Raw genomic sequence first — 16837 nt, 5'->3', positions numbered from 1 at the left:
TTAGCTGAAGACTGAAAATTGTTTCCTTATTTTCCCACGGTGTCAGGCTGAAGACCAAAACCATTAAACGAACTCGTATCTGAAACTCACCCTGAAAGCAGCAGTGCCGCATGTTAATAGGGTGGGAACCTATGTCTTTAACAAATATCGTGCAGTTGACCAAAACATTAAACGTAGCTAAACTTGGTTTCTACCTTCAAAGAAGCGTTGCTATTACATCCCGAGAAGCTAACTTACCGTTAGCTGCCTACTGAAGTTTGATAGCTTCGGACTCATCAGGACACATTAAAGGTAACATAAATGTATCTTTGATAATTATGTATATCTTTTGTTTCGTTGTAATTTTTTTACTGATCTTATTACTGTAGGTAGGTGACGTTACAGCTTACATGAAATCATGACTAAATCGATGAGGAGTCACAACAAATAACGTAATTCATAAAGATCGGTGTAGCATTGTATTGCGTAATCTTTACATATTAGTGGTTATTAAGCTAGAGAACAATAACAGGGATGTGGCAATCATACGAAAAACAAACAAACTGCAGTTTCTTTAAATCTATTTAAATGTAGTTAGCTTTCTAGCTAACTTCCGTTTGGTACGTGGCTAGCTGTTAACCTGTTTTGTGGTTTGCTGCTCAGATGGAAGTGGTTCTTGTTTATTTTATTTTAGAAACTATTCAAGTGAGTTGGGCTCGTGAATTTATATAAATGCTAACAAGACTTTGAATTACAGTCGCCACAACATAAGCAGACATTTTCGTATTTGACTAGTGATTTATAATGCTTGTTGTTTTCGCAGGCATTGGGACCGTGATGTAACGGCCATTTATATTGATATTTTACTTGCATTCAGTCTGAATGTTCCCAGAATGCAGTATGGAATGTAATTGTCATTAAAGTATTTTTATTTTAGGTATTTTTAGGGTATGATATACTCTGTCAGAAACCCTTTTCCTTGCTTTGGTTTAGAAATTTTCATCTCACATTATCTCACCTAGTGGATTGCTTGATTGTATAAGTGAGGAAAAGTGAACATCAGATGTAAATGAAGGCGTCTGTGACATTAAAAATGTATGAAACCTCTAATAAAGAAAGGGAAGAACAAACAACCCAACATCTGGCATCTAAATAATTCAACTTTTTGTAAAAGTATAAAAGTTAAACTTTCTTATCTTGTCCGCACCCACAAAGAGTTGATGTTTACAGAATATGCAATCACAGGGGTTAGCAAAGCACATATTTTGTAAATGAAGAATGAACTGTAGTGTAAAATATTAGGAGAGGAAATAAATGTAGATTATATATTATACAGTTTAAGCGCAAGATATCTGCTGCAGCCCAGGTAGCGGTATGAGACGGCTGCTGGTCAGTAGCGTCACTCGGTCTCGTTCGTGAAAATTAAAACCGCCATTTTTTGAAACCCGGAAACAAGGGAATGGTTATAAAAAGGGAATGGTTATAAAAAAGCAACGGCGTGGTCCACGAAGCACCAGGCTTCTTTTTTTTTTTTTTTTTACACACAAAAAAGCAAGATAGTGGCAGGTTAAATGCTTGAGTGGCTGATAAATTTTAATTTCCACCCGTGACTGTAATTATGAAATGCCTTCCCAAAAGTAAGATGTGAGTGATCCTATTTGTTTGTTTGTATCATGTTAACGTTTGGTTATTCATGTTTATGTTCACTAACGGTAAGCTTTATCAGAAGTGCTTGAAAATTTATGTCTTTGTTCCTTTCCTTATTTGTAGTTCATCAATTGATTGGAAGGAGGAGTTGCAGGGATTCTCGCATCCCTCGTCACCATTGGCCCCTGAGATGACATCACAACAACCTCAACTCCCTAATGCTCTTATACCTCCCCAGCTTGCTCAGAACTCCAATGCTCAGCAGATCCGACCTCACATTCACCCGAATCAGCTGGAGTCGAGTCAGAGCAGTGCAAATGCTGGGCTTCTTGAACATAGGCCTCTGACAGGCAGGCCAGGCTGCCCTGGTGCTTTAGCCACTACTGGGGAGTTGGTCAACAGGAATGTTTCTGTTTCCTCCACCAACTCTAGCTTGACCAGAAGAGATGGGGGCTTTGAACCATGGCCCGAGGAAGCAGTGGATAACTCCCATGGGCTGTACTCACTCCACCGTATGTTTGACATAGTTGGAGCCCAGCTAACACATCGGGATGTAAGGGTACTGTCATTCCTGTTTGTTGATGTGATTGACGAGTATGAGCGAGGTGGCATCAGGAGTGGAAGAGATTTTCTGCTGGCGTTAGAGCGCCAGGGTCGCTGTGATGAGACAAACTTCAGACACGTGCTGCAGCTTCTAAGGATTATCACCCGCCATGACCTTTTGCCTTATGTCACACTCAGGAAACGGCAGGCCGGTGAGTTAATCTAACCAATTCCATGTTGTCCTATAAATGACTACAAAAATAAGTTGCACATTCATGCAGGAATTTACATTAGAGTGGTGTGAAGCAGGAAAAACTGGAAAAATGGATTTTAGTTAGGTTGACGAGGGCCAAATTGTCATAGGTAGACAACTGGATTGGGACATCTCAGTGCCCCAGTCTGCAGTAGGTAGTATCTATCAAAAGTGATCCAAGGAAGAAACAGTTGTAAACTATTGACCGGGTCATGGGCAGCCAAGGCTCACTGATGCATGTGGAAAATGAAGGCTTGCCCATGTGGTCAGATCCAACAGACAAGGTACTGTAGCTAAACAAAAAAAAAAGTGGACGCTGGTTTTGATAGAAATGTGTCAGAATACACAGTACATCACAACTTGTTGCATATGGGGCTGCATAGCTGCAGGCCAGTCAGGGTGCCCATGCTGGTCTCGTCCACTGCTAAAAGTACCAACAGTGGCCAAGTAAGCGTCAACATTGGACCATGGAGGAATGGAAAGCTGTGCCTAGTCTGATGAATTGCAATTTTTTTTTACATCACATGTGCATCTCCATCACTAAACTGGGGACCACCTGGCACCAGGATGCACTATGGTAAGAAGGCAAGCTGGCAGAGGCAGTGTGATGTTTGGGTAATGTTCTGCTGGGAAACTTTAGGTCTTCTGGATGTTACTTTGACATATAACTTAAGCATTGTTGCAGACCAGTTCACTTCAGTAAGTTATATAGCACCAAGTCACAACAATAGTTGCCTCACAGTGTTTGTATTGTAAGGTAAAGACCATACAATTAAACAGAAAAACCACAACAATTAGATGACCTCCCATGAGCAAGCACTTTGTGATGGTGATAAGGAAAAACTCCCCCTAAACAGGAAGTAACCGCTAGCAGAACCAGGCTCTGGTAGGGGCAGCCATCTGCAACTCACCCCGTGTTAGCTTAACGGTGCACTTAATCCAAGACTGACACTGCAGTCGATGTTTGGAGACAGGATGTTTGCCTGACGACCACACAGGAGCAGTAATGACAGCCAGAGGCCTCAGGGAAGCGCTTGTGTGACTGTGTGCGTCATCTAGTGGGTTTTACTGTGGGATAATGCTACTTAAGGCCCAGTCTTTACTTCATTTTGATTGTTTAATATAAGTGTAAAAAATAAATGGTATTTTTGATGTGGTGATTAAATAAGCTGTTCACTGAATTTACAGAAAATGCACAGAATTTTGTTATAATACATCATTATCGGGATAAGAAATTACTTTTGGTAATATTGCACAGCCCTAGCTCTATATAGTTTATCAAAAGGAAATTTTTAAGTCTAACCTTAAAAGTAGAAGAGGGTGTCTGTTTCACAAATCCAAACCACAGAAGAGGGCCCTGAAAGCTGAAGGCACCGCCTCCCATTCTACTTTTAAATACCCCGGTGACACAAGTAAACCAGCAGTCTGAGGACGCGTCCTGTTGGGGTGATATGGTACTATGAGGTATACCATATCATCCTAAGATAAAATGGGATGTGAACTAACTAATAATGCTAGTTTCTGATTATTTTTTTTCTTTTTTTCTGTTGCAAATATCATCTTTCTCTTTGCTTTCCTCTGCCAGCACAATAGACACCATGGGGAGAAGAAGTTAAGGAGACAATATACAGTAAATGCAGTAATGTTAAACAGTAATACCCAATGCTGTAATTTAAGCTCTAGCTTTAAAAAACAAAACAATCCAGCAGTCAGAAATATCATCCAGTGTCACCGGCTCACTAACATGAATTTCAAGCCTTTTTACTTTTTACATTTTTTTAACATGATTTTTTTTAAAAATTTAATTCTGTTCCATTTTCATTCAAAGCCTTTGTTTATAACCATGTTGCTTGGAGTAAAGACATCATTCTAGAACCGTCACCTTATTTGTGTATTGTCTTAATGCAAACATTAAAATGATACATATAAAGCTAATTTAATCCGTTCTTTACATAAATGTTGATTGCTGCATGTCATCTTTGCATTATGTGTGACTGATTCCTGTAGTTTGAAGAGGATTAAATGGTAAATGGCCTGTATTTGTATAGCGCTTTACTACTACTAGGACCCCAAAGCGCTTTACACAACCAGTCATTCACACACACATTAGCTTTTGAAATAAAATAATATCAGAAATCATTTCTTTTCAGTGTGCCCAGACCCTGTTGATAAATACCTGGAAGAGACATCAGTACGATATATATTACCAAGAGGAAGAGTACAGAACAAAGACACTGTACCGTACAGAAGAACAGGTGGGTTCTGACATCTGAGTGCACGCTTATGTCTTCCTATTCACATTTTGTAGTACGATTCAGATGACTAAAAAACATAATAAAAATAATGTTGTTTTCTAGGTCCCCAGCCAGTCATTTGTTGTTCCCCATCAGCACCACACGTGGGTCCTACACAAACAAAGCCAACTCCTCCTGTACCAAACCGCAAACGGAAGAGAATTCACTCTTCGGCTGACTGCAGAGAGAAGCAAACATGCGGTAAGAAGAAACTGCATATACTGCGTTATCTGATTTGATTTGTTATACCTTTATTAGTCCCACAAAGTGAAATATCAGTGTTTCTATTCTACTATCTTATGTGTGTGTGTGTGTGTGCACACATACACCAAACATATCCAATCACAGCCCTGCATCGTTTTGTTTTGGGTTTTTTTACAAATATATATTCATTCTCCAAAGTTGAAAGAGCTGTCAATAGTCCCACTCAAGTTTTTATCAGATTCAAGTAGCCAAAAGAGGCAGCACAGTCTATCAGCTGGTTAGCACACCAAATATAACAATTTCTGTTTTGCTTTCATTAATGAAAATGACGAAAAGTATTGCTTTAACCAATTCATTAGGTTTTTAAGGCAGTTTAACAAGAACCGCAGTGAATATCATATGATTATAAATCTGGATCTCATCAGCAAAACGATGAAAAGACAGATTATGTTTCCTCAAAGCAAACCTAATGGGCCCAAAATAGAGGTACACAAAATAGAGGACCCTTGAGGTACACCGCAAGAGGGCAAAGGCAAATTTTAACAGAGAAACTTCTGTTAGTTTGACTTTAAATCAATCCAAAGATTCACCTTTAATGTCCACACGCAGTTCAAAGAGATAAAAGAGTAGAAACAAAGCAGTCTTTTGTATTAACTAAAGCAGTGCAATTAGTTTTGCAATGAAAGTCATGGTCTCGAACTACCTTTTGTTTTTTAATCTAGCCTTGTTGCTTATTATTGCCTTTCAGAACTTAACATTTTGGGTGGGATATATTTAAATGGTAAATGGCCTGTATTTATATAGTGCTTTACTAGTCCCTAAGGACCCCAAAGCGCTTTACAGATCCAGTCATCCACCCATTCACACACACATTCACACACTGGTGATGGCAAGCTACATTGTAGCCGCAGCCACCCTGGGGCGCACTGATAGAGGCGAGGCTGCTGGACACTGGCGCCACCGGGCCCTCTGACCACCACCTGTAGGCAACGGGTGAAGTGTCTTGCCCAAGGACACAACGACCGAGACTGTCCGAGCCGGGCTCGAACCGGCAACCTTCCGATTACAAGGCGAACTCCCAACTCTTGAGCCACGATCGCCCCTAAATAAACTACACATGTGGTTTATGAGCTCTGTAGCTCTCAATTTACTGCAAATTGCACTGAACAGAAAAAAGCATGTGGTAATTTGTAGTTGATATGACTGCTGCTTTTAGGAGTGTTGCTTTATTTGGAATATCAGGAAGGGTATAGTATAGAAGCGATGTGTGAGTTTGAAGCATATCTTCTGTTGTTTGTTTGTTTTAACACTGTAATGATTGAAATAATCATTATCTTGTACAACATTTACAAGACAATTAATGACAAAGAAGTTGCCCAGAATACTTTGACAGTCTCTTGTTTTTTGTGTTTTTGTTCAATCCTTTCAGATATTCGTCTACGAGTTCGTGCTGAGTACTGCCAGCATGAATCTGCACTTCAGGGCAACGTCTTCTCCAACAAGCAAGAGGCAGTGGAGCGGCAATTTGAGCGCTTCAACCAGGCCAACACTATCCTAAAATCGCGAGACTTGGGCTCCATCATCTGTGACATCAAATTTTCTGAGCTCACCTACTTGGATGCCTTTTGGAGGGACTACATCAATGGATCATTGTTAGAGGCCCTCAAAGGGGTCTTTATCACAGATTCCCTAAAACAGGCTGTAGGCCACGAGGCTATAAAACTGTTAGTCAATGTTGATGAGGAGGACTACCAAGCTGGTCGACGCAAACTGCTCCGTAATTTGGTCACAAGTGGAGGGAGCTCAGCAGTGGGTAACAAAGACTCTGTATCTTAGAAACATTCTCCAGGTGGTAGGGAGTAGAGTGAGATGTGATTGTTGTTTAAGGTGCCTGAAAGGAACTGAAGAACTTCCAGCCAACCCCATTAAATATTTGAGAACTAAGTTCATATGTTATCTACTTGGCATCCCTTTCCATAGCATGTACAGAGAAATGGAACTGTGTTGGCAAAAACAAAGGGGTGATGCAAACAAGTTGGTATTATTGTTCATTTTCTTCAAGGATGGAATCAAACAAGTGCATTGAATTTAACCAATTTCTTGTTTGTGGTATGTTAGCTCAGCTCATTTAAAACTTTTAACCTAAAGATACTGTTCAATCCTGTTTTAAGGTGAAGTTATTTTGAATGCAGGAAACACTTAATTCTCACAAGTTACTCCCAGTGGGAGATGTACTTATTTTTAGACTTGTTTTGTGGTTTTTTCCCCAGGTTTTTCCAGGTAGAATTGTTTGGCATACCCAACGAGAGAATGTTCTGTGAACACTTTTGCAAGGATCAAGCTTCTCTTTCCCTGTCACCTTTACTGTGCCTGGCATTCTTTAACACATTCTGTCTGCCAACAGCTGTGAATTCAAATTCAATTGTAAAGTCACTGCCAGTTTATGGAAACAATGTAAGAGAATAATTCTAATGTGTTCAATTATTTCCAGTGAGAAATGGACTTTTGTGGTGTTCTTAATATGTATGGATTTGAAAGTGTGTCAGTTCCTTTGTCACCCTGTACCTACTTGCTGTGTTAATTATGAAGCAAGACTGATGTTGAATAAATTTTATAATGACACTAAACACAAATCTGCAAAACAGCAGGGAAATTCACACCAGTATGTGCAGTCACGTCAGTAGGTGCAGGAAGCAAGATGCCAGACCAAAGTGATGTGGGTGACAGAGAGTCAGTGATTGTCTGTGATTGGTTACAAATCTCTCATCTAGCTTTAGCTTTAGAATTGGTATAAAGAGCAATCTCTTCTATGGATACAACATGAGCATGTAGTTAAACTTGTCTCCTCTAATAGTGCTACAGGAGGTGTTGAAATAACATCACATCTCATTTCATCCCATCCCTTAAAAAGCAGTTGTCACAGGTATGGTAACTTTCAAACAGAAAATAAAGCGTAAAAAAATAGCACTGTAGAAGCCAAAATAATATAATAGCAAGATGTAAAGCATGTTGATCCTCCACAATTTAAGTTGCACAATTATATGCTTCTAGTAGGAGGCTTTCACAGTGTAACATGAAACTAATAATGGATGGGTGCCTGTGAAAACCACATGTGGCCCCCCGCCCCTAAAATTATAACCACTTGTTATGTTTAATAAATCCAAGTGTAAGACAGGACTAAGAATGTATCAATGTCTGACATATACATGCCCTTTCATCACGCCAAACTATACTTTACTACTTTGCAAAGTAGGCCCTATTTCTTGCAGTGACATGTAATGTTAATGTTAGTGTTCACCATCAAATGTTGATATGCAGAATCATCTTTTTGGATGCAATTCATCAGGATAAATGACTAATTGACATTGATGTCAGGCCAATGCAAGCTCAGTTAGAAAATGTGTAATAGCAGTATATCGAGGATGAAGTAGATCGGAGGCTGAATATCATTTCAGTGCGTACTGTTACCTGGAACATCAATCTGTAATTCTGCTATTTTACATTTTCCTTTGTTTTTCTGTATGCCTACCCTAAAATCTCCTACGACATGAACAGGCCAGTACTCAAGAGAAGCAAATGTGTACTGTGTAATCAGCAAACTATGTTTTTAATGCAGTTGTTCACTTTCCAGCTTAATATTTTCTCTTAATGCATTACAGATATGCATTTTTTTTTTTGTCAAATGTTGTAATGAAATTTTACTTGTGTTAAAAATGTAACTGAATCTTGTCTAGCTTCTCATCAGTTAGTTAAATGGTGACCTGAATTTAGCATTTGGTTTTATGTAACCTTATAAAAATTCCGTGTGTTTTTATTATGATTTTTGATCCTAGGAAAGAAAGAAATAAAAGCCCCGTATTGTGTTGGCCATAATGGCATCTTTTGGGACATATCAGAACATGCAAGTTTGACAGGCCACTGTGAATGATATAGAAGAGGCATACATTTTATATTTTTATCCAGTGGAATTTCATGTTAAGGTTAAAAGTTCGTATCTAGGAAATAGGTAGGTGTATGTTGACTGTATTTTATGGTAGTTGTTAAATCCAGCTTTTACATTAAATTGCATGCAACCTGTTATGGTGTCAGTGTCTCAAGTCACAATGTAACCATTTTGTAAATATTTTTGTGGGTCACATTTTCTTACTTCAGTTTTGCATTTCTTTCAGAAAATAGGCCTGTAGAAAGTTTTGATTTTACGTGGCACTGCAAATATTACAAAAAAAAAAAAAAAGAATAATCCAAACTCACCCCTGAAGGCGCTCTTTATCCTTCGATCATGGGTCCTGTATTAGAGGCCTGGGAGTTTGAGGGTCTTGTGCAATAATTTTGCTGTTCATAGGACTGCATTCTTCTGGACAGAGATCTCGGATGTCGTTCCCTGAATCTGCTTGAACCACTCACCCAGTTTGGCGGTCACTGCCCCAAGTAATCTGATTACCACAGGGACTACTGTTGCCTTCACCCTCCCCATCTTCTCAAGCTCCTGTCTCAGCCCTTGGTTATTCTTGAGCTACAGCCATCTTCCTCTGCCTGTCCACTTCTACCACTATTCCTCATGGTTCATGGCTCCTGTTTGCTCGTGGGATTCCAAGGTACATGTAGCTACCTTCAATGTCTGCCTTCTGTTACTAAATGGCAAATTGTTCTGGTTCTTATATGTACTTTTCTACTCTTCATGCTTGAGAGTTTTGAACATTGTTGTTATGTGTTGTGTCCTTCAGCCCATTATGCTCTTCCAGTATTTCTGCATCTCCAGCCTTGGTGGGGCTGTTCTCATATCGTCCCCTGCCACTGAGAGTACACCTGGGATGGTTCATTGGAGAACATGTAGTTTATTGACCTGGCTTCTATTGCTCTGGTATCACAACCAGTCCAACGTTTGGACACACTTTCTGATTTAAAGGGTTTTCTTTATTTTGACTACTTTCTACATTGTAGATACCGAAGACATCAAATATATGAAGCAAGATATATGGAATTATGTAGCAAAGAAAAAAATGATAAATAATTCTTAATATGTCATCTTTTAGACAGAGCTCCAGTAGCAGACACATCTCTACATGTTCAGAGGAGACTGTGTGAATCAGGCCTTTATGGTCAAATAGCTGCTGAGAAACCACGACTGAGGAAAAGCAACAAGCAGAAGAGATTTGTTTGGGCCAATAAAAACACGGAATGGACATTAGACCAGTGGACATCTGTGCTTTAGTCTGATAAGTCTTTGTCTTTGTGTGACGCAGAAAAGGTGAATGATGGTCTCTACATTCATGATTCTTACTGTGAAGCATGCAGGAGGTGTGAGGGTGTCAGGGGGCTTTGCTGGTGACACTGTTGGAGATTTATTCAAAATTGAAGGCACACTGAACCAGCATGGCTACCACAGCATCCTGCAGCAACATGCCATCCCATCATTGATTTTTCAACAGCATACCCATAGTAGTTCTTATTTTCTTCAATCAATCATCAAAAGCAAGATGTTCTAGCTTTACCAATGGCTTTTTTTTTTATACAGCAGCGAATTCTTTTTCCAGGCTAAATGGTAACTTCTAGTGAGATGCCATTTCCTCTACAGCTTACAAGTGATCTGCTTTAACGTGCATGTTTGAAAGTTACACTGGAGAGGCAAGAACTTCTGATTTGAGGCTTTCATTTTCAGAGGACCAAGAGTATCCAGAGTTGTGTTAATAATCCTAAAATTATTAACAATATAATCAACATCTGTAGGAGTGGAGTTCAGTGAGCTGCTCTGCTCTGTTGGCACTGAAATTGATAACAGTAGATGAATTATGTCCTTAAACCTGTTGCAGCACTTTCAGAAAGACATGTACTGCGATTAAATCTACTCCCCACTGCTGTGTAATCCATTATTGTAAATTTAAATGTCATTAGGGATCGATCAGACAAAAGAGGGTTATCAGACAACTGTTTGCAGGCTTAATTTATCTGATGGACAGTTTCTTTCCATCATCACAATATAACTCAATTGTGCAGTGTGTGTGTTCATAAGGGAATGGTGTTGTTGCAATGTAATTTTTAAATTAATTATATTGCCTAAGATATTAAAACTGCATTCTATATTACAGGACAAATCAGGCTCATTCATTTGTGACTCATGCTTTTATCACACAGGATACAGACATGGAGGCTGAAAAACAGGGAATGGAGCTGCATGTGAGAGAGGAGATGTGCAGCCAGAAGACATTCAGTTGGAAAAAAGTGTCTTCATTTAAGCTGTGGTGGTCCTCACTGGCTCGGCTAGCACTGCACGGCTGTGGTGGTCTGCTGTTTGGACTTAAGTTACCCACCAGAGCTCATATACATGTTTTGATTTTTTTTTCTGATGGACACAAACTGTCATCTAATGCACAAACTCTCAAAAACAAGTTTGTGTGACAAGTAGAACAAGAGTGGCGGCAGCCAGCACCCTTTAATGTTAGGTTTAAGATAGTTATAATTAAGCTAGCATGGAATTTTTAAAAACATGTTTAGTCTTGGAAACTGTTGTGCAAAAGTCTTGAACCACCTGTTTATTTGCTTTTGCTAGGGAAATGGGTGCACATTTTAATAACATGGTATAGTAAGGTATATAGTGTATATTAAAATTATATGGTATACAAGACAAAAACAGTTTTTCCACAATTCTAATGACCTTGAAAGTCAATATTTTGTATGAGCAGCTTTAGTCTTCAACACAGCCAACTTTCTGAGGCAGCTTTCTGCTAGTAACAAAGTGCCTACATATGAAGTTACATGTACAAATGAGTTCTTTGCTAAGTTGACTGTTATGTGTAGATTGGTTGATCCTTTGGACTCAAATAGACTGAAAAAGCAGCCAATATAAAACACTAAAGATACAAACACACAACCTGTAAAACTACTGCTCAAGATCACTTTTAAAAAATTACCTTTGGCCCACGCCGAAGGTGGGAGCCTTTGGGAAACAGAAGCAGTTAAATTCACCCCTCCACAGAGAGCGATAATGGAAACAGCCAGCTGTACAGATTCTCAGCACAAAATCACCTGTAACTACATCGTAGAAAAACAGAAAATGTGCTGGTAATTTTCTGCCAGGACGTTTTCTGTTTTTTTCCAGACGTTAACAGACTTTTCCATAAATGGTAAAACAAAAAATCCTGTAGATATAGAGTACACTCTCTGTTCTATTTAGGGAACACTTCCTTCAACTCTAAAATGGAAAATTCATTTTTTTTTCACAGCATATTTCCTGTATTATTAATGGATATTTTGCATATATAGACTGAGGCGCCCAGACTGAGGAAGATCTTAGTCTGGGCGTCTATTGTCTTGTGTAGTCTGGAAGATGAGTGGGTGCAGTTTTCTCAGTGGTGGGGTCGGGTGGGCTGTCCCGGGCTCTGTGGGGCCGGGCGGCGCTGCTGTTCTGGGCCCCGGTCCGGATGGGCCTGGTGTGTCACCAGGGTGCAGGGGAGGCATCCCCCCGTCTGTCCCCTTCTGGCTGCCTGTGCCTCAATTTTATCTCACAACTTAGACATTCACATTACTCACACTCTCATAACACATACATATAGGACCTTGGGGGTGGGCACGCTACACGGAATACAAAAGACCATCAGGGTGTACAACCTCACCCCTGGTGTCGTTGCCCACCTCTCAATTTTAAATACATGTAGACATTGAGGGCTAGCAGGAGGGACTATGCGCGTCCCTGCTGCTCTCTGGCAGGTAGCTCCATGCCCTCCTGGGTTTTAAAGGCACCTTAGAACACACATGCATCAACACTACATATGAGCGGGCGGAGGGAGGCTTGGAGTCTTCTCACACCCCCATTCTCTGCGACCTGCTGGAGCGGGGGGGCTAGGAGGAGGAGTTGGCCGTCCGACTGGGGTCTGGAGTGTGGGGCCTCCCTGCTGCTGCGGAGTCAGGGCGGTCTGCCTCTCCCCACCGCAGGGAAAAGGGTAGCACCACCTGGGTCTGGGTGCAGTTTTCCCCTCCAGGGGCAAGGGTACCTAGACCTGGGGCTTAGAGTACGCTTGGGGAGTGTGATTGTCTGTACAGTGTCTCTCTATGTCTGTCTCCACGTTGGTTGAGTGTGGAGTAAGTGCATATGAGAGCAGAGGGTGGGAATGGATGTCTGTATCTGTGTGTGCCTGTTTGTCTGTGTCTATATGTCAGGTTGGGTATCAGATGCCACCTCTCTAGGGACATCTCAGGCCCTCCAAGGTTTGGAGGCCTATCTCCCCCTACCACCACTTCCCCTGCCAGTGGCGGACTCCCTCAGACATCGGTGCATTGGTGGTTCTTTGTGTCCAGGGATGGGCGTCCAGGTACACACCGGCTCACTCCTTGGTGGCTGCTTGTTGGGGCCTGGAGCCTGGGGCTCGCTCGGGCCACTTCGGGGGTGGGGTGCCCTCGGCCTCTCGGCCTGGGGCTCGGTCACTCAGGCGCGGCTGGCTGCCGGCGGAGCTCACGAGCACGTCACTGCAACTCCCCCTGGCTTCTGCGCCGCGGCTGCTGAGTGAGCCCTCATCTGGGACTCTCCTCAGCTCTTTCTGGGATGGTGGCGCAGCTGCCCCTCTGTTGGTCTTCCTTGGTCTCGTGTTCTGGGGGCCTCTGAATGTCTGGAGCCTGGATCTCCTCCATACCTGCTTCATGCCCTGGAGGACGGGGCTGTGGCCTCCCCACACCCTCTAGCAGATCATTACATGAAGGAACCTTTTAAAAACAAGTGCGTTCATGCTCACAGGTGTACACATGGGTGCTCACACACACAAACTACACCCTTTTTGACTGCTACCTCAAAGCACACTGTGCGCTGTCGATCTTGCATGTTGCACAATAATGTTTAATATTTACTATTTACTTTTTTCTTTCTCAACAGGTGATCCTGTTGTACAAGACCAATTTCAGGCACTTTTTTTCACTGTAAATCAATAAATGTACTTTTTTATATCCTAAACCATACATTCCTATAATTGCTACCTAATATATCATTTGCTCAAAACTTCTTAAACTAAAACGTCTTAATTTAATCTGTGCCAAGTACACAACAACATTGGTACAATTAATGTTAGGCATTATTTGATTCTCCTCAACTCAAAAAAACGAAATTTTTATTGACTAAACAGCTAATACATACAACCAACCAAATAACTCACAATCTTTCAAATTTGAGCATTTTAATTTTCCATTAAATAAGTTTGTAGTCATGTAAATGTGTTCATGTATATAAGGGATGGGTATTCACTAACTGATATGATTCTGATTCACAGGGTCCTGATTCAAGTCAATTCAATTTTACTCAGACAGTCAAAAATATTATAATTCTGATCATTTACAGTACATATCCATATTTGTATATCTATGTATAAAAACAAAGCTGACACTGTGAGACTTCATCAGAGGTGTGAGCGTCACAGCAGATGCCTTTGTGTCAAAGTAACTGAGGATAAAACACAGAAAAACATGAAGGATTTTCCTGGCCTGGCTTTTTATAGCAGATAACCTAAAAATATTCTGCAGGAGATCAAAAACTGAAGAAAACCATGAATCAACATCTGAACATTACCTGATGCTGAAGTGAAACAGAGCAGACCTCTTGTCAGAGGTTATTTTTGAAAAAACAAAACAAAACAAAACTGTGGGCAACAATTCTGAACTGCAGGAAACCGATTTTTTATGGTGAGCTGGTTTTGAAGTACACTCAGAGAAATGACCTGCTCAGCATTACATAAATCCTATTTTCAGTATATGCTGGTCAGCTAGCTAAGTCTTTTCTTTACTTTACCTTTGTATTTCTCCAGCTTCTCGTGTTCCTTCTTCCTGATGTTGCTGTCATTGGGAACCGCTACATCTATCACTACAGCCACGTTCTTCTGCTTGTCCACCACTATGTCCGGTTGGTTAGCCACCACCATTTTGTCCGTCTGTATCTGGAAGTCCCACAGGATCTTAGCTCGGTCATTCTCCACCACCCTTGGGGGCGTCTCCCATTTTGACCTCGGGACTTCCAGGTTATACTCAGCACAGATGTTCCTGTACACTATGCCGTCCACTTGGTTATGGCGTTCCATGTATGCCTTGCCTGCTAGCATCTTGCACCCTGCTGTTATGTGCTGGATTGTCTCTGGGGCATCTTTACACAGCCTGCACCTGGGGTCTTGCCCGGTGTGATAGACCCCAGCCTCAATGGATCTTGTACTCAGAGCTTGTTCCTGTGCTGCCATGATTAGTGCCTCTGTGCTGTATTTCAGTCCAGCTTTGTTCAGCCACTGGTAGGATTTCTGGATGTCAGCCACTTCCTCTATCTGCTCGTGGTACATACCGTGCAGGGGCCTGTCCTTCCATGATGGTTCCTCCTCTTTCTTGGGTTTCTGCTGCCTGAGGTATTCACTGAGCACGTGGTCAGTTGGGGCCATCTTCGTGATGTAATCGTGGATGTTTGTTGTCTCATCCTGGACCGTGGTGGTGGTGTGGATCAGTGAATCAATGTCTCGTTCACTCTTGATGTCATCCATGTAGAGAAGGTGACTGACAACTGCTCCGTTCCGTAGTTGGTATCCGTAGCCAGCCTTGTCAATGATCTCACTACGTCATACCCAGCCCAGGGGCTCAATATCTTTCATGTTTGTTGGAGGTGATACTGAGCATTTTTGCCCAACCGCATGTCTGAAACCAAATTTTCACCAGACCTGACACGTGTGCAAAATTTCACGAGTTTTTGAACATGTTTAGGCCCTCAAAAAGCCAATTCATTTGCAGAAATGATAATAATAACAATAAAAGCTGCAAGCAGCGATGGGTGGGCCCTCGCACACATGAAAATGGCACAAAATGTTAACAAATTCCTGTTGCACATGGCTCCAAGAAACTTTTTTGTACATCTTGATAGCTTACATGTGGGTGCCAAAATTCAGACTCACAGATCAAGCAGGGGCTTCGGTTTTGAAATTGTCTAGGAGGAGCTGTGGATTTATTTTTGAAATACTCAGTGAAAATGACCATATAACATGAGAGCCTTCGTCAAGTTGGAGGTCTGTGACAGGTTACATGAATTTTTTAAGCTTAAAGCACAAAGCTGCTGTAACTCCAAGACACATTTGTCCAATCTCCACCAAACTTCACAGGCATGGTGAGAGTCCAGCCCTGAACAGACTGATATGCAGTTTGTATGCAATACTGAGAGCGCCACCTACTGGGAACAGGAAATACTCAGACGGGTATAATCATAATCTAATTGAGACAAATTTGTCCCAGCAGTCAGCTAATATGACAAATTCTCAAATTTAGATAAATATAAGAACACATTGTTGACTTAAAATGACATTTTATTGGTATTGGGGTGAGTGTAGTAAACTAATAAGACAAATAGAGGAGGAAAAAGCAGTGATGCTGGCACATTTGGGAAGAACTGTAACTTCAACTGATTGGTCATTTAACAATGATTTCCTTATCTGTTCATCTTTAATCTGACATTATCATGGCAGTTTACCTGGTAAGAAGTAAACCATCTTCCTTACGTGGTTAACCCGTAAGGTTTGTCCAAAGTTGCCTGGATAAGCCAAAATCCTGCTCTGTAGTATTTGGCTCTGGTGAGTCATTTCAACACGTTTATAAACTAAAGCATTAATTTCAGTTTATTAACTGTGTGTCTATCATGTCCTTCCTGATGCTGAAAAACAAACATTTTCCAAAGTACAGGGTAAAATTGCTCATACTGGAGATTTCAAAACCTTATTCTTTTAAAATGTGCATGCAAGTATCCAAGCTGGGTTTTTTCAGCAGTTTAGGTTGTTGGGTAATTTTCACTTTGTGCCCCCTAATACCAAATGATGGCTGCTTCCAGCTGGGTAAAGGCACCACATAGAGCACCTGTGGGAAGTGATTTGGTGGTTTTTTTTCTCCCAGCTGGATGGCAGGTTGGACGAAACACAGCGTA

General features: G+C 41.1%; 1 protein-coding gene across 1 annotated transcript; it reads left to right on the top strand.

Moving 5' to 3' along the window:
• On the top strand, positions 1-8991 carry dedd (death effector domain containing). Its single transcript, XM_080898560.1, has 5 exons — positions 1-291; positions 1750-2381; positions 4573-4677; positions 4780-4917; positions 6350-8991. Exons 2-5 carry the CDS (start codon positions 1817-1819, stop codon positions 6754-6756), a joined length of 1215 nt encoding a protein of 404 aa, XP_080754686.1. The 5' UTR covers positions 1-291; positions 1750-1816; the 3' UTR covers positions 6757-8991.
• Positions 8992-16837: the final 7846 nt, after the last annotated feature.

The sequence above is a fragment of the Rhamphochromis sp. 'chilingali' genome, assembly GCF_963969265.1.
Source record: "Rhamphochromis sp. 'chilingali' genome assembly, chromosome: 12".
Classification (NCBI taxonomy): Eukaryota; Metazoa; Chordata; class Actinopteri; order Cichliformes; family Cichlidae; genus Rhamphochromis; species Rhamphochromis sp. 'chilingali'.
The sequence above is the reverse complement of the archived record's forward strand: the minus strand, read 5'-3'. Positions and strand labels throughout refer to the sequence as shown.

What these genes read in the sequence shown, in the direction of transcription:
- dedd (XM_080898560.1), top strand. Translation starts at nt 1,817, where the DNA reads ATGACATCACAACAACCTCAACTCCCTAATGCTCTTATACCTCCCCAG. An exon ending in ACTCAGGAAACGGCAGGCCG is followed by an intron (nt 2,382 to 4,572) that starts GTGAGTTAATCT and finishes ATTTCTTTTCAG; the next exon opens with TGTGCCCAGACCCTGTTGAT. An exon ending in CAGAGAGAAGCAAACATGCG is followed by an intron (nt 4,918 to 6,349) that starts GTAAGAAGAAAC and finishes CAATCCTTTCAG; the next exon opens with ATATTCGTCTACGAGTTCGT.